This window comes from Ochotona curzoniae, unplaced genomic scaffold (assembly GCF_017591425.1).
Source record: "Ochotona curzoniae isolate NIBS_2020 unplaced genomic scaffold, NIBS_Ocur_1.0 contig_2469, whole genome shotgun sequence".
NCBI classification, from domain to species: domain Eukaryota; kingdom Metazoa; phylum Chordata; class Mammalia; order Lagomorpha; family Ochotonidae; genus Ochotona; species Ochotona curzoniae.
This window is the reverse complement of record NW_024465471.1, coordinates 754,124-780,467: the sequence shown is the minus strand read 5'-3', so window position 1 is coordinate 780,467 and position 26,344 is coordinate 754,124. Positions and strand designations below refer to the sequence as shown.

Genomic DNA, 26,344 nt, shown 5'->3' with positions numbered 1-26,344 from the left:
GTGTGTGTACCTGCTCCTGTGTGTGTATGCTTGCTTCTTGAGCGCATGACCTGGATAGTCTCCAAGTCCCCAGGTTGGGTGTACACATGTAGGGACATCTGAGGGTCTCCAGAGAGACATCAGTAGCCAGGGTAGAGGGAGTTGGAAATAGCTGAGAGAACTCTATATGGAAAAGGCAATGCCAGCAAGGGGACACTTCCTCAGCTAGGAGAAAATAGCTGCAATCCACTTTGCTCCTTTCCAGGCGGTGGAGTGATGCTGTGTGAAAGCAGCGCCTGGGAGAAGTGCGGCAGAACCTCCTTGTTTGCTGCTGCACACAGGCCTCAAAGGCAGTGAGAATCCTGAGACCCAGCCAAGCCTCCATTGCACCTTTCATGCTCCCCTCACCCTGGGGCCCCTGGCTCAGATTGTGAGGCCTATGGGCCAGTAGATTTCCCTCCTGGAAAGCCAGCTTGGGTTGTGAATTCCATATCAATTCAGTTTCCCATGAGTGGCAGGACCAAATCACTGAGCGGCCAGCACCCCCACCTCCAAGGGTGCTCCAGCACGAGAGTGGAGTCAAAGCTGAAGGTGGGCGTTAAACCTAAGCACTCCAATGTGGGACAGAGGTGCCCCCGTCAGAGTGCCAGCCACTAGATCTCTCTCTCTCTCTCTCTCTCTCACACACACACACACACACACAGACACCCCCCCTTTGTTGGTGAAGTCGAGCACATAGTATCTGAGTACTTTTCCGCATGTGTGTGTCTGAGTGTGTGCTAACAGGCCCTCTTTGGGGGTAGCAGTAAAAGTCTTGAAGTAATACCATTTTCTGTGGGCCTACCCCTAGGAAGTGCCATTTGAGCTAAATAGGAAGCTACCAGGAGACAGACACGTAGAAGAGGAGGGCCGAGGCTACACCTGTTCGTGCTTCTGGAGTTCAGGATGTGTCCACGGCCTGTCCCTGCCAGGGCCTGCGACAGTGTTACCCAGGATGCCTCAGGTACAGGCAGCCCAGGCCTTGGAGGGCTCCTGGTACCTGAGGCTTCACCTCTTGCCCTAGTCAGAGGGGCAGAATTCGGCTTCACTTCTTGCCCTAGTCAGAGGGTAGAATTCGACTTCCCTGACCAGTTTAAGCTTGGGCCAGAGATGGGGCTGTGGCTGGATGGCTGTCTGGAGAAGGCGGTCTTAGAGCTGGGCCTTGCTAGCTGCAGAGCCTGTGGCTCCCCTAAACTCAACCATGCCCAGTGGTGGTGGCTTGAGCCTAGATGTGGGCCCAGCAGACCCTCTGTTCCCGCCCCCACCCCGCCCGGGGCTGGCGGCCCTCACTGGGCGGTGAGCTCATCCCGGGGGGGGGGGGGGGAGCGGCGTCGCCAGGCTGCCGGGGAGATCGAGCTCATGGCGCGCCCCCGCACCCCACCCCCATCCCCTGGCTCCTGGGCGATTTTACCAATTAAGGCTTTCTTGCCGGGCCGGGCCGGGCCGGGCGCGGGGCGGGCGCGGGGCGGGGGTGAGGCCAACAAGAAGGCGGGCAGCGGCGGCCCATTCGCGTGGAGGCGCGCGGCGCGCAGCGGACGCCAGCGTGAGCCCTGAGGCACCGGGCGCGGGCGTGGAGGTGAGCTGGGCGCCACCCGGCGGTAGCCGCCAGCCCGCTCGCAGAGGGAGCAGGTGAGGACTTCGAGGGGCGCCCGCCGCGGGGCTCGCGAGCTGGCACGCGGGAGGCGGGGCGGGGGGCGCGGATGGAGAAGGCAGTCTGTCGAAAAGGCTCGAGAACGCAGGCGGTCACTTCGAGGCCAAGTGGAGCTGCAGCGCGGGGAGCACGATAGCGGTGCCCCTGGCGTATGGGAGTGGGTATCCAGTGGTTACAGTCCCTAGATTACCCGTGACCCTCTGTTTGTGCTCGGGTATCTGGGAGCACTAGCCCGGGACCAGAGAGTGAGAGCGAGAGATTGCAGGGAAGGGCCGGAGACTAGCAGGACGTGTGTGCTGAGGGTCATGCAGGAAGGATGCTTGGAAAGTACGGTGGTGCTGGTGTGTGTGTGTGTGTGTGTGTGTGTGTGTGTGTGTGCATGCGGGTTGTAGGTACCTTGCCAGTTGCAGGTCCACTGGGTACTGGCTGCTTTGGTCACAAGGGAGCTGGTTCCCTTAGCTGCTCTTATTGCTTGGGGTGTAGAGGCATTGGGTGTGGCCAATGACAGTCTCAAGTTCAGAGTGGGAGGTGAGTAGAAGGCCCCAGACTCTGGCAGCACAGTGGGCCAGGAAGAGTTGGTGAAGGCGGCTGGTAGGCCGGTTGGTACCTGTTCAGGGCGGGAGCTCAGCAACTGCGTGCTGCCACCTGTCACCCCTGGCAACGTCTTGCTAGCCCAGGTCTCTGTATGCCAGTCTGCAGCTTTCACTCGTGGCGCCCCCTGGCTCTGTAGGCTTAGAAAAAGGCTCCTGGGTTAGGGCTCTCGCTCCTTGAGGGAGGGCCTGGCCTGGGGTCTGAGGGCTGGGGGTGGGGTGGTGGGCGGGGTGTGACTAACATCCAAGAATCGACTCCAAATAAGGGAAAATATGAAAGAACTGGATTTTGGCTTCCTGAGACAGCCTGATCTGGGGGGTTTGGAGATGGGGCGACATCTGCTGGTGATACTGTGTGGACTCCTAGGGACAAGAATTCCCTTATTTCACTGAAATACGGAAAGACCCAAGGCTAGAAGCTGGGATAGCCCACTTCTGTGTTCCTTTCTGCTGACTAAGGATTAGTGACTCTGCCTCAATCGCCCCGATGAAGAATGCATTTGATCTTAGCCAAAAGGCCGAGAAGCAATCCTGATTAAGAATGAATGGCACTTAATGGAGACAGAATTGATTGCTAAAGTCTTGAAAGGGGTCTGGCAGACTGGGATCTGCAAGTTCTTCCCACTGCAGCCCAGGTTTCAGCACCTTGGTGCATTCTTTGCGGATGTGTAAGAAAGTTGCCAGCAGAAGGGATGGGCTTCCGTTCTTACAAAACAAGTGCCATTTGCTCCCTACAACCCCCACTGGCACTGCACACACCCAAGGTCATAGGCGAGTCAGCCATATTTGGGCATGACATGTTGGCCAACCCACGGTCTCCTTCTACTGTTTAGCAGATAAATTAATTATCACTAGAATTGAGCAGTAGGGACAGACTTTCCTTTCTGGAAAAATGATAGAAGGTGGCATTCTGGAGAGGGAGGAGTCCCTGCCAGGTAAGAAGGTGGGTGTGTGTCCCCCCATCCATAGGATCCCATATCCACCCAGGACAACTTCTGCACCATCTGCAGGGCTCTCTGCTATGAAGCTCATGCCAGGAGGTCCCTACCCACAGCTTGGAGACACACCAGCCTCCTAACCAAGCCTTGGGGCCATTGCGTTTCACCTCCTGCATGTCCTCCATTCACTCTGCACCTGCCACTACAGCTGAAGCCTCCCTACACCCATCTGCTTACACCTTGCCAAAATGTGCGGGACCTTTTGGACAGGGCCTTATAGATGTGAAATGAAGCCTTTCATGGTTACCACGCTTCTCTGCCCCGTGCCTGGCCACCTCCTGCTCATGCTGGGTGCAGGGACATAATGACACGAGCAGCGCCTTCTCTCCTTTCCTCCCCTCCCCCAACCCCGCCCCCGCCGCCCTGGGTGTACAGGAAGGTGGGCTAGGCAGGCACACACCGTCCCAGCACCACACCCAGGCTCTGCCTGTGCCCCTTGGCACGCCAGGACACCTTTGAAGGCTGCTGGCTCCTGGAGCGCCTGTGGCCTCCTGGCCCAGTGGCCCATTTCCTCCCGAGTGGAGCGCGGCAGGAGGAAGGGAAGCAGGGAGGGGATGGGAACTGATGGGTGCAGGTGCGAACTGAGGAGGCCGGCCGGGGTACGGGGTGCACCAGGTGCAGCCGCTTCTCTGGCGTGGTGCACGCAAAATCGTTCCTTTGCAGCCGTGGCTGGCCCGAGAGCGGTGCTCTTTCCAGACTGGCTCTGAAGGAGTGGGCTCCTTCTCGCTGCTGCTGCCGGGCAACTCTTGGGCCTGGATCCCGAAGGCGGACAAGGGCGGAGGGCGCAGGGAAGGGGCGAGATCCGCCTGCCCCCTATAAAGGCCTTAGGGAAGGAAAGTCCCTTGTGATGGTGTGCAGCTTGGAGGCTAAGCGGACCTAGGGCAGGCACTCCTAAGCTTAGCCTCTCTGGGGCGCATCTTGTGCAGCACTGGCCAGAGGCCGCAGACACCAGGCCCATCCTTGCTCCCTACGGGGCCCATAGATCTTTCCGGGAACCCAGGGGTCTAGTTGATGCAGTGAGAGCTGGGGGGGGGGGGGGCAGTCGGGACATTCCAACGGGCGGGGCGAAGCGGAGCGGGTGGGACCCCAAAGCTCCACCCCACTACCCCGCCCCCCAGCGTCCCTGCCCCTTGGCTCCACCCTCCGCCCGCTTTTAAAGGGCTCGCTCTCTCCACAGCGCAGCCTTTCCTGTCAGCCTCTCCTTGCACGCGTCGAAGTGCCTGCAACTTTAATTAAAGGGCCGTCCCCTAGCCAAGGCTGCAGCACCGCCCCTTGATTCCTCGCGCCTCAAAATGAGTAGCTCCCACTCCCGGTCCAGCCAGAGCGCGGCGGGCGCGGCTCCGGGCGGCGCCGACACGCGGGACGCTGAGATGCCGGCCACCGAGAAGGACCTGGCAGAGGACGCGCCGTGGAAGAAGATCCAACAGAACACATTCACGCGCTGGTGCAACGAGCACCTCAAATGCGTGAGCAAGCGCATCGCCAACCTGCAGACGGACCTGAGTGACGGGCTGCGTCTCATCGCGCTGCTGGAGGTGCTCAGCCAGAAAAAGATGCACCGCAAGCACAACCAGCGGCCCACCTTCCGCCAGATGCAGCTGGAAAACGTGTCGGTGGCGCTCGAGTTCCTGGACCGCGAGAGCATCAAGCTCGTGTCCATCGGTGAGGGCGCGGGTCGCCCCCGGGAGCCCCACGGGCAGGGGCGGGTGCTCCGTGCGTCTCCCTCACCCCCCCTCTCCGCGGACTCCTCCCAGTTCCCCGTCCCCGGGCCTCCGCGCGGGCCTCGAGAACAAAGGCGCGAGGGCTGGCCGGCGGGTGTGCGGAACCGCTATGCGCCCCCGCCCGTTGCCCGTTGCCTTAAGGCTGGCCCGCGCCCAGGCTGAGCTCACATCCTCTGCAGGCCGCGCCCCCAGCCCGGCGCCCATGGTGGGAGAGTACCTGGGGGAGGCTGGCACCGCTAAGCCCCGAGGAGTTGTGGCCGGGGCTTTTCCACGTAGCAGTGGATAGAATGTGTGCCAAAACGGGAAAGTTTGTGTGTCCCATTGTATACGACCTGACTATCTCGGTCCTCAGAAGGCTGATGCCCCACCTTGCAGATGGTTTCATCCATTCCCCCACTTAGCTCTTCCCTGAGGATTTGGGGGTTAAAGAGAGGCACAGCTGGCCGAAGCAAGGTGAAGTGGCCGAGTGTCCAAGTCTACTCACACACTCTGCTGGCCACCTTCACGCTTTCATTTAGGCCTGGGTTTCTTGCATCCAGAACGCTGTGGTTTCTTAGAAGACTGTCCAGCATGCGCTGGGCTCACTGCCAGCCCAGTGTCGGTATCACTGGACTGGAGATGCTGGTGCTGACTGGGCCTGCCCGCTGCAGCCTGGCTCTTCCCAGAGAAGGGGCTGCTTGGGGCCAGGCGCCAGGATGGGGGCTGGAGGAGGTCTTAGGTGGGTGAGGGACAGGAGCAGCAGCCAGGTGGGGGGCAGCCTTTTGACCATCCTATGGGGCCTGGAATGGTCCATGCTGAGCCCAGGCCAATGAAGGACCTAGACCCGGTTCGGCCACTCCCTGGCAGCACAGGCTGGTAGAGCCCACTTTACATTGGAATGCCAGCCGAGGCAGAGCACTCCCCCCTCCCCAGGCCTCTGTCTAGCCAAGCTGAGTCATTTCTGAGCCCTGGGTGGGGGGGGGGGCAACCGGATGTGGGGAGGCGGGCCACACCCCAGGTCTTTGGGGGGATCTCCTCCCTCCTGCGTTCTCCCCTCCTTGTGAGCTGGCTGGAACAGGCCTAGTTCCCAGAGCTTTGCCATATAAGGCAAAAAAATGTTGGAAAGCAGCAGTGATTAGGGGAAGGAGGGGGCCAGCTGGCCCCGGGGCTAGGGAAAGGGGGTGGGATGGGGCGGGGCCAGCTAACCAGGCCGACTCCCTGCCTGCCTGGGGCTCTGCTCTTTCCCTCCCTCTTTTGGGAGGCAGTTGGGGCCCTGGCACTGGTTGGCCTAATACGGACCAGGGGAGGGCCTGGCCCCACCCACGGGGCTGGAGGGCCAGGGTCCTGAGGGCCTTCACAGCGGGAAGCCTGATGGGCAGCCCCACTGGGGCACAGTGAAAGGCAGGAGCTGTGAGAGGCCAGGACCAGTCCCAGTGGTCCCGGGAGCTGAGTTGGGGACTCATCTGGGAGGCCACCTGCCAGGGACAGCTCATGGATATGTGTCCCCCGCCCCCCAGTTCCCCGGCTGACTCATCATGCAAGTATTTGCTCTGATTACAGAGGAGGCCAGCAGGGTTTCCAAAGATGAGCTCCTAGAGAACTTGCCCCACCCTTTGCCACCCACCTAGAGGTGGCCTTGGGTGGGGCCCACAGACTGCAGGAGTTGCCATGGTGATGGGGGGGTTATAGGGTACCCGCCCTAACCACTTCCCCTGTGGTGAGCACTGTGGTTGCCCAAGGCCCGGGCCTGTTAGGTGGTGAGGAGAGTGGGTGGTGAGTGCCAGGCAAATGAAGGACCCCACTTGAGAGTCTTGGGCTCCCGCAGCCCCTTCCTCCTCCATCTGGGCAAAGGGTCCCCTAACAGTGTGCCCAGCTCATCACCGCAGCAGTCCCTGACTAAGTGAGTCAGGGACATGTAGCTCAACTGCTGGTTTCCTTGGACCCTTGGCCCCTCCCTGGAGCCATGCCTGGAGCCTCCTTCTGCACCCTCCTGACTCTGGTGGTGACTCAGGGGCAGGCAAGGAAGTGGGGGTGGGGATGGGGCTCACACTGCCTTGCTCTAAAGGGTCCTTGCCCAAGCCTCCACTTCCCCTGCTTTATGCCCCGCCCCGCAGTCTCTCTGGAGCAGCAGTTGTTTCCCAACTGTCTGTGCCAATCCAGCCTTCCCCCTCCTCAGTCCAAACCCAGCTGGAGGTCAGGAGCACTGGCTGCTCCTCCCAGGCCGGAGCAGCCCCTGCTGTAGCCCCATCTCAGCACTGGCCTTCAGTGCCTCCTGCAGCCCCGTGTGCAGACTGACTCCTAGCACTCCTTGCTATGCACTATTGCCATGTGCCTGTGGGGTCTCTCCCTCTGCTCCCAACAGTCTCTGGGCAGAGAGGGCCCCATCGCCTCCAAGGCCCAAGTGCCCAGCGCTGCCACTGCTCTGTGTTACAGACAGCAAGGCCATCGTTGATGGCAACCTGAAGCTCATCTTGGGGCTCATCTGGACCCTAATCCTGCACTACTCCATCTCCATGCCCATGTGGGACGAGGAGGAGGATGAGGAGGCCAAGAAGCAGACCCCCAAGCAGAGGCTGCTGGGCTGGATCCAGAACAAGCTGCCGCAGCTGCCCATCACCAACTTCAGCCGGGACTGGCAGAGTGGCCGGGCCCTGGGTGCCCTTGTTGACAGCTGTGCCCCAGGTGAAGGAGTGGGGCCAGTGGGGAGACTGGGATGGCAGTACTCTGCTGTTTCCGGCCTCACAGTCTGCCTCCTGCTGCAGGCCTCTGCCCCGATTGGGACTCCTGGGATGCCAGCAAGCCTGTGAACAACGCACGGGAGGCCATGCAGCAGGCCGACGACTGGCTGGGTATCCCCCAGGTACACCACTGTCAGCCAGGCTCGCTGCTGCCTACGAGCGCATCCTGAGGGGGCAATGGGATGTGGCTCCACTGTTCCTTCTTTTGTGACAGGTGATCACCCCGGAGGAGATTGTGGACCCCAATGTGGATGAGCACTCTGTGATGACCTACCTGTCTCAGTTTCCCAAGGCCAAGCTGAAGCCAGGGGCTCCCCTGCGGCCCAAGCTGAACCCCAAGAAAGCCCGAGCCTATGGGCCAGGTGAGAGAACCTGGCTGGAGGTGCTCACATGTGCTCATGCCCTCCCCAAGGCATAGCATGCTCTTTGGGAGGCCTCCAACAGGCCCCAGGGTATGGTGGGTCGCACAGTGGCTGGGTGACTCGATGCCATCCAGGCCACAGACAGCAGTGGGCCAGGTCACTGGATGGGACCAGAGAGCACCAGCGGGTTGCTCAAGTCACAGAAGCATGCAGGGTGGGAGGGTGGGAGGGCCTGGTACAGGTTTCCTGTAAGCGAAGGGATCTGTGGGAAGGTGGTCAGGTCTCTAGCAGGCAAGGGCGCTAAGCTTGCAGCGGGGGAGGGCTTCACAGCTACCTCTGGCTTGTTTGCTCCCTCGGCAGGCATTGAGCCCACAGGCAACATGGTGAAGAAGCGGGCGGAGTTCACGGTGGAGACCAGAAGTGCTGGCCAGGGAGAGGTGCTGGTGTATGTGGAGGATCCAGCGGGGCACCAGGAGGAGGTAGGGGCAGCTGTTGCAGGCTGGGAGACTCCTGGGTGCCCCCTGTTGGAAGACCACAAAGGCTTATGAGCTGCTTCCTGCTGCAGGCCAAGGTGACTGCCAACAATGACAAGAACCGCACCTTCTCTGTCTGCTATGTCCCCGAGGTGACGGGGACTCATAAGGTGAGCCTTGGGCTACTGCAGGATTGGCTGCTGGTGTGGGCCATAGCTAGAGCCCTGGAACCTGCCCTCACATTCAGTTCCTCCTGGCAACAGGTCACTGTGCTGTTTGCGGGTCAGCACATTGCCAAGAGCCCCTTCGAAGTGTATGTGGACAAATCACAGGGGGATGCCAGCAAAGTGACTGCCCAGGGCCCTGGCCTAGAGCCCACCGGCAGTATTGCCAACAAGACTACCTACTTCGAGATTTTCACAGCAGGTGGGAGGCAGCTGTGCAGGCCTGGCCGGTCAAGGGGGAAGTGAGAGGCAGGGCCCTGTTGGTGCCCAGGAGCTGAAGCTGTGCCTCTTGGCAGGAGCTGGCACCGGTGAGGTGGAAGTCGTGATTCAGGACCCTACAGGACAGAAGGGCACAGTGGAGCCACAGCTGGAGGCCCGGGGTGACAGCATGTATCGCTGTAGCTACCAGCCCACCATGGAGGGTGTGCACACGGTGCACGTCACGTTTGCTGGGGTGCCCATCCCACGCAGCCCTTACATGGTCACAGTTGGCCAAGGTGGGTCTGGGCCTGACAGCCCCCATGCTTGTCGTCTCGGCCTGGGGCTTTGGTGGGAGGAGAGCAAGCTGCTGCCCAGGCACGCTGGTCTCTGAGTTTCTGCTGTCTGGGACGCGCTGTCTTTCCTCGCCTGCTGGGCCGTTCTTTCTGCTCCTTTTCTTGCCTCTCTCCTCTCCATGCTCTCATCTTCGGAGGAGCTCGCTCCAGCTGTCTAGGAACCTGCTGCTCTCTGCCTGCAGGGTCAATGGTACTTGCATCCTTCGTCTTGTTGGAGGGATGGCTGGGTGGGGCCTGGGGGCTGCGGATGTCGGGGGAGGAGGCCATGGCCTGGCCTTGGCCACATTTCCCGGGGACCTGATGCATTGTAGTCCTTCCTTGCATGTTGCTGGCCCTGTGGGAGGCAAGGGAGGGGACAGCCAGATCCTACCAACTCACAGTGTCTGAGGCCGCTCCTCTGCCCTCAGCCTGTAACCCGAGTGCCTGCCGGGCCGTCGGCCGAGGCCTTCAGCCCAAGGGTGTGCGGGTGAAGGAGACTGCCGACTTCAAGGTGTATACAAAGGGAGCTGGCAGCGGGGAGCTGAAGGTCACTGTGAAGGGCCCCAGTAAGTTGGCCTGGGGCTGGGTGGAGGGGGGCAGCCTATTGGGCTGCTGCTGGGCAGTCCTAATGCCCTCATGTCTTGGCAGAGGGCGAGGAGCGGGTGAAGCAGAAGGACCTGGGTGATGGTACATATGGTTTCGAATACTACCCCACTGTCCCTGGCACGTACACCGTCACCATCACTTGGGGTGGCCAGAACATCGGGCGCAGGTGAGGGCTCTGGGCATTCCCTCCTCACTTTGCAGCATCCCTCCTGCCTCCCCAGCTGAGTGTCCCCTGCAAGGTGGCGCCCCTCAGCACCACCCTGCGTGCCTCTCCCCCCCCCCACAGTCCCTTCGAGGTGAAGGTGGGAACCGAGTGCGGCAATCAGAAGGTGCGGGCCTGGGGACCCGGGCTGGAGGGCGGTGTTGTCGGCAAGTCGGCTGACTTTGTGGTGGAGGCCATTGGTGACGACGTGGGCACCCTGGGTGAGTTGGCAGCAGGTGCAGGTGCCTGGGGGCTGAGGGGGCCAGGGAGCCCACCCCAAGGCTCTAGGACACTGATGGGGCTGGTGGCTTTTGTCAGGCTTCTCAGTGGAAGGGCCATCACAGGCCAAGATCGAATGCGACGACAAGGGTGATGGCTCGTGTGATGTGCGCTACTGGCCACAGGAGGCTGGCGAATATGCCGTTCATGTGTTATGCAACGGTGAGGACATCCGCCTTAGCCCCTTTATGGCTGACATCCGCGACGCGCCCCAGGACTTCCACCCAGACAGGGTAAGAGGCGTGTGCTGGCCTGAGTCATGACTTCCTTCTGCTGCAGTTTGGGGGCTTAGTGCCACTGCTTCTGTCAGCTGGGCTGGAAGACTGGGAAGCAGACCTTGGGCTGCTATCCGCCCCAGCATGCTCCTGGTTTCCCTGCCTGGCTCATATCACTGGGGGTGTCTAGCCTTGGGCCTCTGAGCTCTGGGCTGTCCCTTAACAGGTGAAGGCACGTGGGCCTGGGCTAGAGAAGACAGGAGTGGCCGTCAACAAACCAGCAGAGTTCACGGTGGATGCCAAGCTTGGTGGGAAGGCCCCGCTCCGAGTGCAAGTCCAGGTGGGGCTCCACCTCTGTTGGGGACAGGGCAGGTGCACCTCCAGCTCTGGGCACACTCACAGACCACCTTCCTCTGCCTTACAGGACAATGAAGGCTGCCCTGTAGAAACAACAGTCAAGGACAATGGCAACGGCACTTACAGCTGCTCCTACACCCCCAGGAAGCCAGTGAAACACACAGCCATGGTGTCCTGGGGTGGTGTCAGCATCCCCAATAGCCCCTTCCGGGTGAGCTGGCCCTCTGGGGGTTTGGGACCGTCCGCCCTGGCATCTCTGAAAGCATATTGCCGTTTCGGGCAGACACCTCGCTGGCTCTCAGCACGTGCAGAGTGGCCGCCACTACTGCAGCGCGTGGCACTGACGTCACCTGAGCCTCAGGAGGCACTCCCCGTTGGCTGCACTCCCTTCAAAGCCTATGAGGCAGAAACGATATGTGGCGTTTCTGTTCAGTTGTAGCCTGGAGAAGTTTTCATGCCTTCCTATGGCTGACTACTAGGTCACCATTGTATAGATAGGTATTTTTGTTTGCCTGTTTGTCTGCGGATGAAGTCTCAGGGTATTTTTACCTGCAGGTACTATGAGTGTGTGGGACGAGTGTTGTGTGGACCCAGGTCCTAGTTAAGAAGGGGGACTTCTCAGTGTCAGGCTCCCCCCGTGACACCTGTGCCAGTCTTTGTGCCTGCAGCCATGGCTGAGCAAGCAAGCCTGACTTCCCCAAGCTGTTCAGATCCTTACACTTGCCCCTGTGCCCCTGCAGGTGAACGTGGGAGCTGGCAGCCACCCAAACAAGGTCAAGGTATATGGGCCAGGAGTGGCCAAGACAGGGCTCAAGGCCCATGAACCCACCTACTTCACTGTGGACTGCACAGAGGCAGGCCAAGGTAAGGGCTGGCCCTGGGTGGTGGCCTGAGAGGATAAGAATTCAGGTGGATGGGTTGCTGAGCGAGGTACCAGTCTCCACTCTGTACCTTGTCACAGGAGATGTCAGCATTGGCATCAAGTGTGCCCCTGGAGTGGTGGGCCCTGCTGAGGCCGACATTGACTTTGACATCATCCGCAATGACAACGATACCTTCACAGTCAAGTACACGCCTCGTGGGGCTGGCAGTTACACCATCATGGTTCTTTTTGCTGACCAGGTGGGTACTGCTGTTTCCAGCCCCAAGACTCCTGCGTGTTGGCGTGCTGCTCTCTTCTCAGCCCTTGTCTTTCTGCAATCTGTAGGCCACACCCACCAGCCCCATCCGAGTCAAGGTGGAACCCTCTCACGATGCCAGCAAAGTGAAGGCTGAGGGTCCTGGCCTTAGTCGCACTGGTGAGGAGGAGTCTCCTGGAGGAGGTTGGGAGCTACCACCCAAATCTAGGCTTCTCTGCATGGCCGCTGTGTCTCCTTAGGTGTTGAGCTTGGCAAACCCACCCATTTCACGGTCAATGCCAAAGCTGCTGGCAAAGGCAAACTGGATGTCCAGTTCTCAGGGATGGCCAAGGGGGATGCTGTGAGAGACGTGGACATCATTGACCACCATGATAACACCTACACGGTCAAGTACACACCTGTGCAGCAGGTACTCTTATTACCCCTGCAGCCACACCCCTCCACTACAGTCAGCCAGTCAGTCAGTAGGCCTCCTGGCACGGTGGCCTAAGTGGGCTGCTCCAGGGGGCTTCCTGCCTACTTTCATGTCTCCCTGGGAGAGCGCAGTCAACAGTCCTTGGCGGAGGGGAGTAGTGAGCCACACCGCTGCCTCTAAACCTCATTCCAATCTTTCTGCGCACCTCCCAGGGCCCAGTCGGAGTCAATGTCACTTACGGAGGGGATCCTATCCCCAAGAGCCCCTTTTCAGTGGGAGTGGCTCCAAGCCTGGACCTCAGCAAGATCAAGGTGTCTGGCCTGGGAGAGAGTAAGTGCCAGGGACCCTTGTTGAGGTCTCGGAAGACCACTTTCAGCAGCCCGGGGCTTGTCCCGAGAGTCTGCTGCAGCTGCACTTCACAGCTCTCTCCTCCTTTCCTTTGACAGAAGTGGATGTGGGCAAAGACCAAGAGTTCACGATCAAATCAAAGGGAGCTGGTGGCCAAGGCAAGGTGGCATCCAAGATTGTGGGCCCCTCGGGCACTGCAGTGCCATGTAAGGTGGAGGCAGGTCTGGCAGCAGACAACAGTGTGGTACGCTTCGTTCCCCGTGAGGAGGGGCCCTATGAGGTGGAAGTGACGTATGACGGCGTGCCTGTGCCTGGCAGTCCCTTTCCTTTGGAAGCTGTGGCCCCGACCAAGCCCAGCAAGGTAACCGCAGTGTGGTGGGCACTCAGTGTGTAGGGGTCTCTGGGGACGCCTCTCTTCCAAGCCTGTCTTTACCGCTTCTGCTTTTTGTTCTCATGACCGCTGGGTGGCCTAGGCAGGGGGCAAAGGGGAGACAGAGGGTTAGGCTGCAGGTGGCGTGCCCTCAGCTCTTACCTCCCTCTTTCCTCAGGTGAAGGCATTCGGGCCGGGACTACAAGGGGGCAGTGCTGGCTCCCCGGCCCGCTTCACTATCGACACAAAGGGTGCTGGCACAGGGGGCCTGGGCCTGACAGTGGAAGGCCCCTGCGAGGCCCAACTCGAGTGTCTGGACAATGGGGACGGCACATGCTCTGTGTCCTACGTGCCCACTGAGCCTGGAGACTACAATATCAACATCCTTTTCGCCGACACCCACATCCCTGGCTCTCCATTCAAGGCCCATGTAGTTCCCTGCTTTGATGCATCCAAGGTTAAGTGCTCGGGTCCTGGGCTGGAGCGAGCCACTGCAGGCGAGGTTGGACAGTTCCAAGTGGACTGCTCGAGTGCAGGCAGTGCAGAGCTGACCATTGAGATCTGCTCCGAGGCAGGGCTTCCAGCAGAGGTCTATATCCAAGACCACGGTGACGGCACACATACCATCACCTACATTCCTCTCTGCCCAGGGGCCTATACTGTCACCATCAAGTATGGCGGCCAGCCTGTGCCCAACTTTCCCAGCAAGCTGCAGGTAGAGCCTGCGGTGGACACCTCGGGTGTCCAGTGTTACGGACCTGGCATTGAGGGCCAAGGTGAGGGAACAGGAGATACATGGTGGCAGGGTAGGGTGGGGGTTGGAGGCCACAGCCCCACATGCCTGCTTTCTGTGCCCCACTGTAGGTGTCTTCCGGGAGGCCACCACTGAGTTTAGTGTGGATGCCCGAGCTCTGACACAGACTGGAGGGCCGCATGTCAAGGCCCGTGTGTCCAACCCCTCAGGCAACCTGACCGAGACCTATGTGCAGGACTGTGGAGATGGCACGTACAAAGTGGAGTACACGCCTTACGAAGAGGGTATGTATGGGGGTGCCTTGACTGGGGGCGGGTGCCACACAGGTCCTGACTCAGCCTAACCCCCCCTCTAGGACTGCACTCTGTCGATGTGACCTATGCTGGCAGCCCCGTGCCCAGCAGCCCCTTCCAGGTGCCCGTCACTGAGGGCTGTGATCCCTCCCGGGTGCGGGTGCATGGGCCAGGCATCCAAAGTGGGACCACCAACAAGCCCAATAAGTTCACTGTGGAGACCAGGTAAGCTAATCACTGTGGATATGGGGGAGGCCTGTGCCTCAGGACCCTTAGAGATGACAGGCTCTTGTTGGGACCAGGGGAGCTGGTACCGGCGGCTTGGGCCTGGCTGTGGAGGGACCCTCTGAGGCTAAGATGTCCTGCATGGACAATAAGGATGGCAGCTGTTCGGTAGAGTACATCCCCTATGAGCCTGGCACCTACAACCTCAATGTCACCTACGGTGGCCACCAAGTGCCAGGTAAGGAGGCAGTGATCAAGACTGCTGGGACTGCCCTCTGTCCCACTGTATCTTACACAGCTGTTTGCCTCTTTGTCCAACACCCAGGAAGTCCCTTCAAGGTCCCTGTGCATGACGTGACAGATGCATCCAAGGTACAGTGCTCTGGGCCTGGCTTGAGCCCAGGCATGGTGCGTGCCAACATTCCTCAGTCCTTCCAGGTGGACACAAGCAAGGCTGGTGTGGCCCCGCTGCAGGTCAAAGTACAGGGCCCCAAAGGTGAGTGCCCTCCTGCATGGCAGCCAGTGGCTCGGAGGGGGGTTGTCTTTGCAGTTACTGAGGGAAGAACAGGGAGACGCAGCACACCCAGTGCAGGCAGCTGCAGTTGGGGGGCCTTGGGCTGACAGCTGAGCTGGTGGGGAGACCAGGAGGAGGTAAAATAGCTGAGATGTGCCCACTGACACATGGGGGGAGGATGGAAGAAGGACAGGTGTCTGAGAAGGCCTCCAGAGTGGTATCTGTGCCACAGGGGTTTGGGGCTGTTGGGTATGGGCAGTGAGGATGAGGTGCGCCTGAGGCTGGGTTAGTGGGGAAGGGAGACAGTCCAGTAAGCTGTCTGAGGTTCTGTCTCTTGGATTGGGGCCAGGCCTTGTGGAGCCAGTGGATGTGGTGGACAATGCCGATGGCACCCAGACGGTCAACTATGTGCCCAGCCGAGAAGGACCCTACAGCATCTCTGTGCTGTATGGGGAAGAAGAGGTGCCGCGCAGGTGAGAGGCGGGGCCCACTGCCTGTAGGGAGGGCTCCGGCTGTGTGCTGCAGGCTTGTCAGCTGATCTCCCAACACCTTGGCCCCACAGCCCCTTCAAGGTCAAGGTGCTGCCTACACATGATGCCAGCAAGGTGAAGGCCAGTGGCCCTGGACTCAACACCACTGGTGTCCCGGCTAGCCTCCCGGTTGAGTTCACTATTGATGCTAAGGATGCTGGGGAAGGCCTGCTGGCTGTGCAGATCACGGTGAGCTCACAAACTTCACTGGTGTGGGGCAGGGCGACAGGGACAGGGGAGGCCAGCCTGGCACTCTCTAGGGAGTTGTACCAGGGTGGGGAAGGAAGGGTGGGTGTCCGTCTCTGTTCTGCTGGGTTACGACTTGGGGCAGGCTCTGGCTTTGCTGACCATGTGCAAGCAGCTAATAGTGCATTTGCAAGGCGTTTAGTGTCTTCACTTCTCCCTGTGTGCTCTTCTTGTGAGGCAGGTCTGAACCCCAGACTCTGGCATCTTCTAGCTGAGATACTTGTGGGTCGGCCCTGGGTCTGTGGCTTGTGGCAGGGAACTTGGTCAAACAGGATGAATACTTGGGTCCTTGGCCCTTTTTGTTGTTCAGTTCTAGACTCTGGCCAGGGGACAGCTGTGGGCTGTTCTCATAGCAGCAGGGTTTGCTGTTGATTTGGGAGGGCATAAAATGGTCTGGACTGATCTGGGCTCAACCAATACTTCTTGCATGCTCCACTGCACAGGACCCTGAAGGCAAGCCCAAGAAGACACACATCCAGGACAATCACGATGGGACGTACACTGTGGCCTATGTGCCAGATGTGACAGGCCGCTACACCATCCTCATCAAGTATGGTGGTGATGAGATCCCCTTCTCCCCGTACCGTGTCCGGGCTGTGCCCACTGGAGATGCCAGCAAATGCACAGTCACAGGTGAGCCAGCCTGCCAGCGGCCGCCGTGACACTCGGCACGAGGCTTGGGTGTTGCCTGTGTGCAAGGGCTCGCTGCTTGGGGCGGCGTGTGGGAGTGGGGGCCGCCCCCTTGAGTGACTCACCTGACCTTTCTCCTTGCTCTCTGCCCTCTCACCTCAGTGTCAATCGGAGGTCACGGGCTAGGTAAGCTGCTTGCTGGGGCCACTCCCGATGCCCCTCCTGCCCAAAGGGGCAGCTTCCTTTCCTCTTTGGTGCTAATTCCCAGGACAGTTCCAGCTGCAGCTCCCAGCAGGGATAGAGTGGGCGGTGGGGGGAGGGGCTGTGCAAGAGGAGGCCCTGGCTGGAGGGTCAGGGCCCAGCAAGGCTTCCCGAGCAAAGCATGAACACACCGGCCCTTCCCCTCTCTGGGCCTCTGCTTCCCCATCAGAGAACTCGGGTTGCAGCTGAGAGCTTGGGGGTGAGGTGCATCCTGAGAGGCACCCCGCCGGGGAATTCGGGGTCTGGGGATCTTGGCACTCTGGGTAATGCCCAGGGATAGGCAGCAGGCCCTTCCTTCTCATGAGGGCCCCTACGTGTCTTAAGGGGACAAGGGCAGTGCTGAGCTCCGGCCAGATCCACAGACTCCCATCCCTACCTCCCAGGGGCCTGAATCCTGGGCTGGGGGAGTGCATGAGCGTGGATGGGGGGCAGGGAGGGCTGGCTGGTAGTGCAGTAGCGCCAGCGTTGACTGCTTGGGTGACCAGCATGGCGGGGCCCAGTCCGGCCTCAGAGCCCCAAAGTGCACTATGTTGCCCGTCTTCCTCCTTCCCTTCCTCTCCTGTCCCCCAGCAGTGACGTTATCCAGGCCATCCCCAGACAGGCAGCCAGGTGTGCCTGCCCAGCCAGGGGCACCGCTGAGAGGCCACCATGATTTGAGGGCCTCCGTAGGCTGTAGACCAGCCACTCGGTCAAGGTGGCCAGAGAGCAGTAGAGGGTGGCTAGGGTTTTGCGAATGCTGGCTAGACAACTTGGGAGAGCAGAACTGGGGATGGGAGAGGACCTGGTATATGGGCAGGACTCGGTTTTGGGGGCCAGTGGGCAGGGCAAGAGGCTTAGTGTGGCCTTAGTTTATGTAGCCAATACGGACAGTATGGAGGCATAGAGGCAGGGAGCCCCACTTGGGGGCTGAAGTCGCTTTTGGGCAAGCTGGACAGGTGGCTTGAGCCAGGCCAATGGCCATGGGATTCCAGGTGGGAGCCCAGTCGGAGGTGTACGTGGAGACTAAAGTGGCTGAGACCCGCTGATGGGCTAGGGGCTAAGCTGGGAAAGTGGGAGTCAGGTGTTGGAAGGTTCCTGTGAGTAAGGCCTCCCGGGGCAGCAGGTGGCCAGGCCCGGAGCCCAGGAGACACACTTGGGCCATGGATAGCCAGCACGAGGCCTAGGGCAGAGGGAAGGATCCTTGGCCAGTAGGGGGATGTGGCAGACTGGCCAGAGGGCCCCTTGAACTTGGCTCTCTAGCAGGTTTGGTGCTCCTGGCTGCTTCCTTGGCAGGAGGCCAGGCTGTAGGGGTGCTCTTGCTGCTAGGCCTCACAGCCCACAGCTCCCCAAGCCTCCACAGCTGAGCCCCAGGCCATAACGTCACTGTACCTCCCCTTTCCTTGGGCACTCTGGGGCCCTCGAGGCTATTCAGCTGCTCTGCCCTTGCAAGCCCGTGGTGGTGGCTGTGGCTTGGGCCTCCTGTCCCTGTCCCCTGGGTGCTGCCACTGCTCTGCCAAGCCTGCCATGCTGCACTCCTTGGGTGCTAACCTCGCTGCCTCTTGCTTCTCTGCTCCCGCCTGCGCCGGGCTGCCTCACTGTGAGCTGCTGCTGCTGCTGGAGCGAGCGTTCTCAGTTGGCAGGAAGCTCCGGTGTCCCATTCAGGCCTAGGGGGTAGGAAGGCGAGTGTCACATGCCCCCCACGCTGCAGCAGGACTCTGCCTCACTGCGTCCACACAGCATTGGGGGCCAAGTCACAGCAGGTGCAGGCAACTATGGGCCCGGCAGAATGCTGCCATTCATTGACGCCGGCCACAGGCCAGTGAGACCAAGTGGGGAGGGCAGGGAGGGAGCAGGAACTGCTTATGCCGAGAAGGTGCACCCTTTTCTTCCCTGGCACCCAGGGACCCCCTAGTCAGGGCTTGAGGTGGGCTTCCGGGCTTGAGGTGGTCGGGAGAAGCCTTCCTGTCTTCTGAGAAAGCACTCGCCATCCCAGCTGGGGGAGGGGTGGGAGACCTGGCTGCGCTTCGTGGTGCCACTGAGAGACCTGGGTGGGCAGCAGGCACACAGGAGCAGCCCAGGGGCCGAGCTCACATGCCGGCCTCCCCTTTGGGGACCTGCCTTGCCCTCCCAGGTGCTGGCATTGGCCCCACCATCCGGATTGGGGAGGAGACTGTGATCACCGTGGACACAAAGGCGGCAGGGAAAGGCAAGGTGACCTGCACCGTGTGCACGCCTGACGGCTCCGAAGTGGACGTGGACGTGGTAGAGAATGAAGATGGTACCTTTGACATTTTCTACACAGCCCCCCAGCCAGGCAAATATGTGATCTGCGTGCGCTTTGGTGGCGAGCATGTGCCAAACAGCCCGTTCCAAGTGACGGTGAGGAGGGCTGGGGAGGGAGTGGGGGGGCTCTCGACAGGTGCAGCCCAGCCTGTCTCCCAGGGCCCCTCGGTGACAACAGACTCTCTAGCTCTCGCTCCGCCCCACAGGCTCTGGCTGGGGACCAGCCCGTGGCACAGCCCCCGTTGCGGCCTCAGCAGCTGGCCCCACAGTACGCCTATGCCCAGGGTGGCCAGCAGACCTGGGTACGGTCCGGCTTGCCCAGCTCGAGGGGATGCTGTGGGCTGGCCGGCTGGAAGGCCCATGGGCCATCTGCAAGGAGGGACCCCTGTGCCATACTTACCTGGGCATGCTGTCTCCATCCCCACTGCAGGCCCCTGAGAGGCCCCTGGTGGGCGTGAACGGGCTGGATGTGACCAGCCTGAGGCCTTTTGACCTCGTCATCCCCTTCGCCATTAAGAAGGGCGAGATCACTGGTGAGTGGCAGCCTGGAAGGAGCCCGGGCTGGATGCTGCAGGGTGCCGACTTTAGCAGCAGGGGCAGCTGACTGTTGCCCCGTGGTCCACAGGGGAGGTTCGGATGCCCTCAGGCAAGGTGGCCCAGCCTGCCATCACTGACAACAAGGACGGCACTGTGACTGTGCGCTATGCACCCAGTGAGGCTGGCCTGCACGAGATGGACATCCGCTACGATAACATGCACATTCCAGGTGGGCCACCTCCTTGGCCTGGTGCCCCACTGTAGTCAGCACCATCTCTGTGGGATGCTGTGGCAGACACAAGGCTGCCCATCCATGTGGTCCCTCTTCCTACCTTAGGGAGCCCCCTGCAGTTCTATGTGGATTACGTTAACTGTGGTCATGTCACTGCCTACGGACCAGGCCTTAGTCATGGAGTGGTGAACAAGCCCGCCACGTTCACTGTCAACACCAAAGACGCGGGAGAAGGTGAGCAGCAGCCGTGGTCTCCGTGGTCTCCATGCCCTGGGGGTCTGGGATGTCCTTCCCGGCTGAGGGCTGAATGTGCCAGGGGTTCCGGGTAGGGCACCCTGTCCCTCAGCCCTTCCCCTGCCTCCCTCCCACCCGGCCCCGTGGGGCACCTCCTCAGGGCAGGCCTAGAGATATGCCCTCAACCCAAGGCACGAGGCCTAGCCTCTCTGGCGACTCTCCCCAGGGGGCCTGTCACTGGCCATCGAGGGTCCTTCCAAAGCGGAAATCAGCTGTACTGACAACCAGGACGGGACGTGCAGTGTCTCCTACCTGCCGGTACTGCCTGGCGACTATAGCATCCTGGTCAAGTACAACGACCAACACATCCCAGGCAGCCCCTTCACTGCCAGGGTCACAGGTGCGTGGCCCCGGGGGCAGTGGGCCGTGGGCAGCAGCAGGCAGCCTGCTGGGTGTCTGGTCCTCCTGCGGCCAGGCTAGACGCATAGTGACAGATGACCCTACCCCTGCCCCTGCCAGGTGACGACTCCATGCGGATGTCCCACCTGAAGGTGGGCTCTGCAGCTGACATTCCCATCAACATCTCGGAGACGGACCTCAGCCTGCTGACGGCCACCGTGGTGCCCCCATCCGGCCGGGAGGAGCCATGTCTGCTGAAGCGGCTGCGCAACGGTCACGTGGGTATGAGGCCTAGGGGGCCTGGAAGGGAAGGCAGCTGCGGGAGGGAGACCCGCGCCCTCTCCCGCTGACAGTCCTGCCCCGCGTGCCCAGGGATCTCGTTCGTGCCTAAGGAGACGGGGGAGCACTTGGTGCATGTGAAGAAGAATGGTCAGCACGTGGCCAGCAGCCCCATCCCAGTGGTGATCAGCCAGTCGGAGATTGGGGATGCCAGCCGTGTGCGCGTGTCTGGCCAGGGCCTTCACGAGGGCCATACCTTTGAACCTGCGGAGTTTATCATTGACACTCGAGATGCAGGTAGGTAGCGGTGGCCTGCCTGCCTGCCTGCCTGCCTGCCTGCCTACCTGCCGCAGTGGGCAGCATGGTACTTGGCAGTCTGACTCAGGGCTGGCCATTTCCCAGGCTACGGTGGACTCAGCCTCTCCATCGAGGGACCCAGCAAGGTGGATATCAACACAGAGGACCTGGAAGACGGCACGTGTAGAGTCACCTACTGCCCCACAGAGCCCGGCAACTACATAATCAACATCAAGTTTGCTGACCAGCACGTGCCCGGTTAGTGTGGTGACCACGCACCTCCTGCCCCAGCCTCGCTACCACACCGTGTGTAACCTGTGCTGGGCATGGGCTTCACTTTCTTCCTGCAGGTAGCCCCTTCTCAGTCAAAGTGACAGGCGAGGGCCGGGTGAAAGAGAGCATCACACGCAGACGACGGGCTCCTTCGGTAGCCAACGTTGGCAGTCACTGCGACCTCAGCCTCAAGATCCCTGGTAGGGGCTGTGAGGAGCCAGAGAGTGGTTTTGAGAGGCGGTGGGGTGCAGGCCTCCTGCCTACCAGGCTATCACCGTCCGTCCCCCCCCACAGAAATCAGCATCCAGGACATGACAGCCCAGGTGACCAGCCCCTCGGGCAAGAGCCACGAGGCTGAGATTGTGGAAGGCGAGAACCACACATACTGTATCCGCTTTGTGCCTGCCGAGATGGGCACACACACAGTCAGTGTCAAGTACAAGGGCCAGCACGTGCCTGGGAGCCCCTTCCAGTTCACTGTGGGGCCCCTCGGGGAAGGAGGAGCCCACAAGGTCCGTGCTGGAGGCCCTGGCCTGGAGAGGGCTGAAGCTGGAGTGCCAGGTAGGCCAGCTTGCCTATGGGCGCTCTTGCTCTCCTGGGTGCTTGCGGGGAGGCTGCTCTGGGCGAGGAGCCAGCCATGCCATTTGGGACCTTGCTGGGAGGGCCGTAGTCCAGGACCAACCTCCTAGGAGAAACCACTGTTCTCCACAGCTGAATTCAGCATCTGGACCAGGGAGGCTGGTGCTGGGGGCCTGGCCATTGCTGTGGAGGGCCCAAGCAAGGCTGAGATCTCCTTCGAGGACCGCAAGGATGGCTCGTGCGGTGTGGCCTATGTGGTCCAGGAGCCAGGTACAGGGGGCCAAGCTGGGGCTGGAGCAGGAGTGGGAGTTGACTCCGTACACCCACCTCCACCCCTTGGCCTGCAGACACCACCCCCATCCCCTGCCTCGAGGTCCCAGAACCTGGGCTAAGCCTTGGGATGGCATAAGATGACTCACTGCTGCCGTGGCCCGGTGTAGCCTCGTGCTCTCTTCCCGCCCAGGTGACTACGAGGTGTCGGTGAAGTTCAACGAGGAGCACATACCTGACAGTCCTTTCGTGGTGCCTGTGGCTTCTCCGTCCGGCGATGCCCGCCGCCTTACTGTTTCTAGTCTTCAGGTGAGGCACTGAGAGAAACTGTCCACCTAGGGCTCCTGGGCCCGGCCAGACCAGAGGCACCACGAAGCGCAGGCCGTGGCCCTGTGTCGAGTAACTCACCCGGCCCAGCTCTGGGCACCGGGCCCCTGCTCTGGCCGGGCACAGCCCGTGCTTGGGGTTGGCAGGAAGCACCCTGCCCGCCGCGTGGAGTTTTTCTCGTGTCTCAGGTCTAAAGGCTTTGAACAGGAGCCTGTGCCCCTTGAGCACCAGGGCTGAGGTTTAAAGAGGGACAGCCTGCCAGGGCTGCAGGGCCACCCTCCCTTCCTGCTGCCTGGGACTGTGTGACTGTAGAGTTGTGGGGTGGGGGACGGGGAGAAGGGAGAGGGCGTATGCCTGTCACTTGCTGTCCCTAGCAAATCAGTGGCTCTCCCTCTTTAAACCAAGTTGGACGCCAGCTGGGTAAGTATGCGCTCGTGGGGCCTCCTGACTCGGGCCCTGCCCTCCTTCCTCCCTTGCTCCTGCCACCCCACCTAACCTCATCTGCTGTGCTTCCAGGAGTCAGGGCTAAAGGTCAACCAGCCAGCCTCTTTTGCAGTCAGCCTGAATGGGGCCAAGGGGGCGATTGATGCCAAGGTGCACAGCCCCTCGGGAGCCCTGGAGGAGTGCTATGTCACAGAGATTGACCAAGGTGAGGCCCTGTCCCTGCCCAGCCACCCGCCTGCCCAGGGCCCATCGGGCGCAGCAGGCTTCCCCAAAGCCTGTCCAGCCAGCTGGAAGCAGGCTGAGAACAAAAGGAAGGTACAGACTTTTCCATCAGCAGCCAAGATGGGGCCCCGATGTCTGCCTGGGCCCTCTCAACCAGGCAACCCCTCCTTGACTCGTAGCCCAAGCCCTCGGGCATCTGGCTTGCCAAGTGTGGCCACTAGGAAGAAGGCTTTGGCAGCGCAATGCAGTTTGTCTGCAGAGGGAGAACCCTCAAGTCTAGCCACGGGCTGCCCGGATCTTTGGCCAAGTGCTTGGCGCCTGCAGTAGACTCGCCCGCATCAGTGTCACCACCTAGTCCCGCCCCTTCCTGGCTGTGTGGCTCGAAGCAAGTTCGGCCTGTGCATGAGCCCTGGTTCACGGGCAGGGGTCCTGGCACTTACGGTACCTCTTCGAATGCAAACAGGCGAGGCGGGTGTTGTGCTCACAAAAGAGTTGGGTGCCGATGAGTCCAGATGGCGGGCTGCTTGGGCGCCTAAAGCTTCCGCCCTCAGCCTTCTGCGGGTGTGTGGGCATCCGACACGGCCCTAGAAGAAGAAGAGGGGTCCCAGGTTGGGGCTGGGGGAGAAGATCTTGCTTGGGTCGTTCTGGCCAGTGAGGGAAACCCCAGAAGGCCAAGACTGAGGCTGTCCTTTTGAGTGGCTACCTGCTGGTTACCCAGTGAGCCCCCTGGCCCGCAGCATGCCCTTGTACTCCTCAGATAAGTATGCTGTGCGCTTCATCCCACGCGAGAATGGCATCTACTTGATTGATGTCAAGTTCAACGGCACCCACATCCCTGGAAGCCCCTTCAAGATCCGAGTTGGGGAGCCTGGGCACGGAGGGGACCCAGGCATGGTGTCCGCCTACGGAGCAGGCCTGGAAGGCGGCATTACAGGTGGGTCGGCAGGTACAGCTTTGCGCGTGGCTGAGTCGGCCATGGCCAAGCTCTTGGCCACAACAGGAGGCGCGTCGCTTCCGCGCACCTGTACTGGGTGGCTGGGCGTCGGGGCTCCAGGAAACCCTGCCTGACCTCCCTTGTTCCCAGGGAGCCCAGCTGAATTTATCGTGAACACAACCAATGCGGGAGCCGGTGCCCTTTCGGTGACGATCGATGGCCCCTCCAAGGTGAAGATGGATTGCCAGGAGTGCCCCGAGGGCTACCGCGTCACTTACACTCCCATGGCACCTGGCAGCTACCTCATCTCCATCAAGTATGGTGGGCCCTACCACATCGGGGGCAGCCCCTTTAAGGCCAAAGTCACAGGTGAGCCTATGGCCAGGCTTCTGGTGCCCACTTGATGCCTGGTACTCCTCCCCGTCTCAGCCCAAGCCACTGTGCCCCACAGGCCCTCGGCTCGTCAGCAACCACAGCCTCCATGAGACGTCCTCGGTGTTTGTGGACTCCCTGAGCAAGGCTGCTGCTGCTGCCACCCAGCATGGCGTGTCAGGCCCGGGTCCTGCCGATGCCAGCAAAGTGGTGGCCAAGGGCCTGGGGCTGAGCAAGGCCTACGTGGGCCAGAAGAGCAGCTTCACGGTGGACTGCAGCAAAGCAGGTGGGCAGCTGCCGTCTGTACCGCCAAGGAAAGGGTGGAGCTGGGGGTCGGGAAGCTGGAGTGGCCTCAACAGCGGGGGCATAGGGCAGGGACGGGGCCTGTGACTGAGGCCCATTGCTCCTTCAGGCAACAGCATGCTGCTGGTGGGGGTTCACGGCCCCAGGACACCCTGCGAGGAGATCCTGGTGAAGCACGTGGGCAGCAGGCTCTACAGCGTCTCCTACCTGCTCAAGGACAAAGGGGAGTACACGCTGGTGGTCAAGTGGGGCGACGAGCATATCCCGGGTAGCCCTTACCGTGTCCTGGTGCCCTGAGCTCGGTGCACTACTGGCCAGCAGCTGCCCTGACGAGAAGTGCCCCCCACGCCTGCTCTCCTCTGCCCTCTGGCCTGACCTGGCCACCCCAACCCATCACTGCAGTCGCCCCTGCCCCGTGCTGCGCTCACCTGCCTCTCATGGCTGGCCTCTTGGCTTCACTTGTGCAGAGGGAGCCGGTCGGTGGCGCTGCTTGTCTTCTTTGGTTCTGGGAGGGGAAGAAGTAGGGGTCCTGTCCTTGACCACCCACTAGTTTTCTTCTCCAGCCAAGAGGAATAAAGTTTTGCTTCCATTCTCCTGTGGGTGGCTGTGGCTTTCTTGGGCCAGGGGCTGGGCAGAAGGGTCCAGGGCGAGCCCAGTAAGGCACAAGGGCACCAGCAGCCTGAATTGTGAGCCTGGCACAGGCTACTGAGTCTCTGCGTGGCCCTGCTGCTGGTGCCCAGGACCTCCTGCAGCAGCACACCCCACCTGCAAGTGCCTCCTCTCCACCACTGACTCGGACCCATGCAGAGAGGGCTTGGAGTGCTCCCAGGAAGAGGCCCAGGCAGAGGGTAGGTGGCAGGAGGCCCAGACTGGGGGAGTCAGGAAAGGGCGCAGTCAGGAAGGCTCCCTGCTGGGGGTGCAGACTTGGGGCCCTCTAAGCAGTCCTTCAGAGCACAGCAGGCCAAGCTGGGGTCCTTGGCCAGACCTGACCTGTGTGGTCAGTCCTGGAGCCCCTGCCACAAACGCTGGGTTGTAGGGCTCAGGGCCCCTCTGTGAACAAAGGCAAAGAGGGGATGGGCTCAAGCCCGTGCCCCGCCCCATGGCCCATTCTTGGGGAGCTTGGAGCTTGGGAGACCTGGGTGTCTCCTGGGTCTTGCTCTCCCTCCCCAGGCAGGCCTTGCCCTCCCTCACAGCTTCCTTCCCCAGGCACGTCTTGCCACAGCTCCATGCCCCCCTTGCCCAGATGGGTCTTGCCCTCCCTCCCTCTCCCTCTTCCCAGGCAGACCTTGATACCTCTTCCTCTTTCCATTCTGGTACTGGGGCTGAGCCCCGTGCTCAGCAGTCCACCTCTGCTGCAGCCATGGGCTCCGCATCGGTTGGTGTAGGCCAGCTCCTGCTCCAGACATCGAATGCCTGCTTCCTGCAGGCGAGAGCCAGGGACAAGGGCAGCCCTCGGGCCAGCTCCTCCATCAGCTGCCCTGCCCCCTCACCCACTGGCCATGCCCCTGCAGCCTTGGGGGTCAGGGACATAGTGCAGAGGACAGAGGACTGAGCAATGGACACGTGGGTCAATCCCTAGTCTCTGAGGGCTGCCTGCCTCACCTGAGAGTCCCTGTCTGGTGAGGAAAGAGCCGCACACACCATGGGGGCCCTCACATGCCTCGCACCCAGGGCTGAGCTGCTGCCTCAGCCTTGGGGTGGCCTGTCCC

General features: G+C 61.1%; 1 protein-coding gene across 2 annotated transcripts; it reads left to right on the top strand.

Annotated features, from left to right (window-relative positions):
• The first annotated feature begins 1,566 nt into the window (after positions 1-1,566).
• Positions 1,567-25,227, top strand: LOC121152510 (filamin-A). 2 transcript variants are annotated; one of them, XM_040974618.1, is made up of 48 exons: positions 1,567-1,647; positions 4,435-4,919; positions 7,391-7,639; positions 7,720-7,817; positions 7,910-8,057; positions 8,418-8,536; positions 8,623-8,700; positions 8,794-8,956; positions 9,051-9,251; positions 9,716-9,853; positions 9,936-10,059; positions 10,180-10,316; positions 10,414-10,607; positions 10,816-10,929; positions 11,014-11,157; positions 11,687-11,810; positions 11,908-12,068; positions 12,154-12,244; positions 12,325-12,494; positions 12,713-12,830; positions 12,947-13,209; positions 13,397-13,994; positions 14,083-14,256; positions 14,328-14,490; positions 14,568-14,728; positions 14,816-14,986; positions 15,354-15,477; positions 15,567-15,723; positions 16,224-16,413; positions 16,573-16,596; positions 18,782-19,029; positions 19,140-19,235; positions 19,364-19,466; positions 19,559-19,699; positions 19,808-19,936; positions 20,163-20,336; positions 20,456-20,617; positions 20,708-20,911; positions 21,017-21,169; positions 21,262-21,384; positions 21,479-21,745; positions 21,896-22,033; positions 22,227-22,342; positions 22,877-23,009; positions 23,784-23,960; positions 24,111-24,329; positions 24,412-24,618; positions 24,745-25,227. In XM_040974618.1, the coding sequence occupies exons 2-48, from the start codon at positions 4,550-4,552 to the stop codon at positions 24,930-24,932; spliced, it is 7,944 nt and encodes a 2,647-aa protein (XP_040830552.1). In that variant the 5' UTR covers positions 1,567-1,647; positions 4,435-4,549; the 3' UTR covers positions 24,933-25,227. The 2 variants fall into 2 exon arrangements, with proteins under 2 accessions (XP_040830552.1, XP_040830553.1); XM_040974619.1 differs by lacking the exon at positions 16,573-16,596.
• Positions 25,228-26,344: the final 1,117 nt, after the last annotated feature.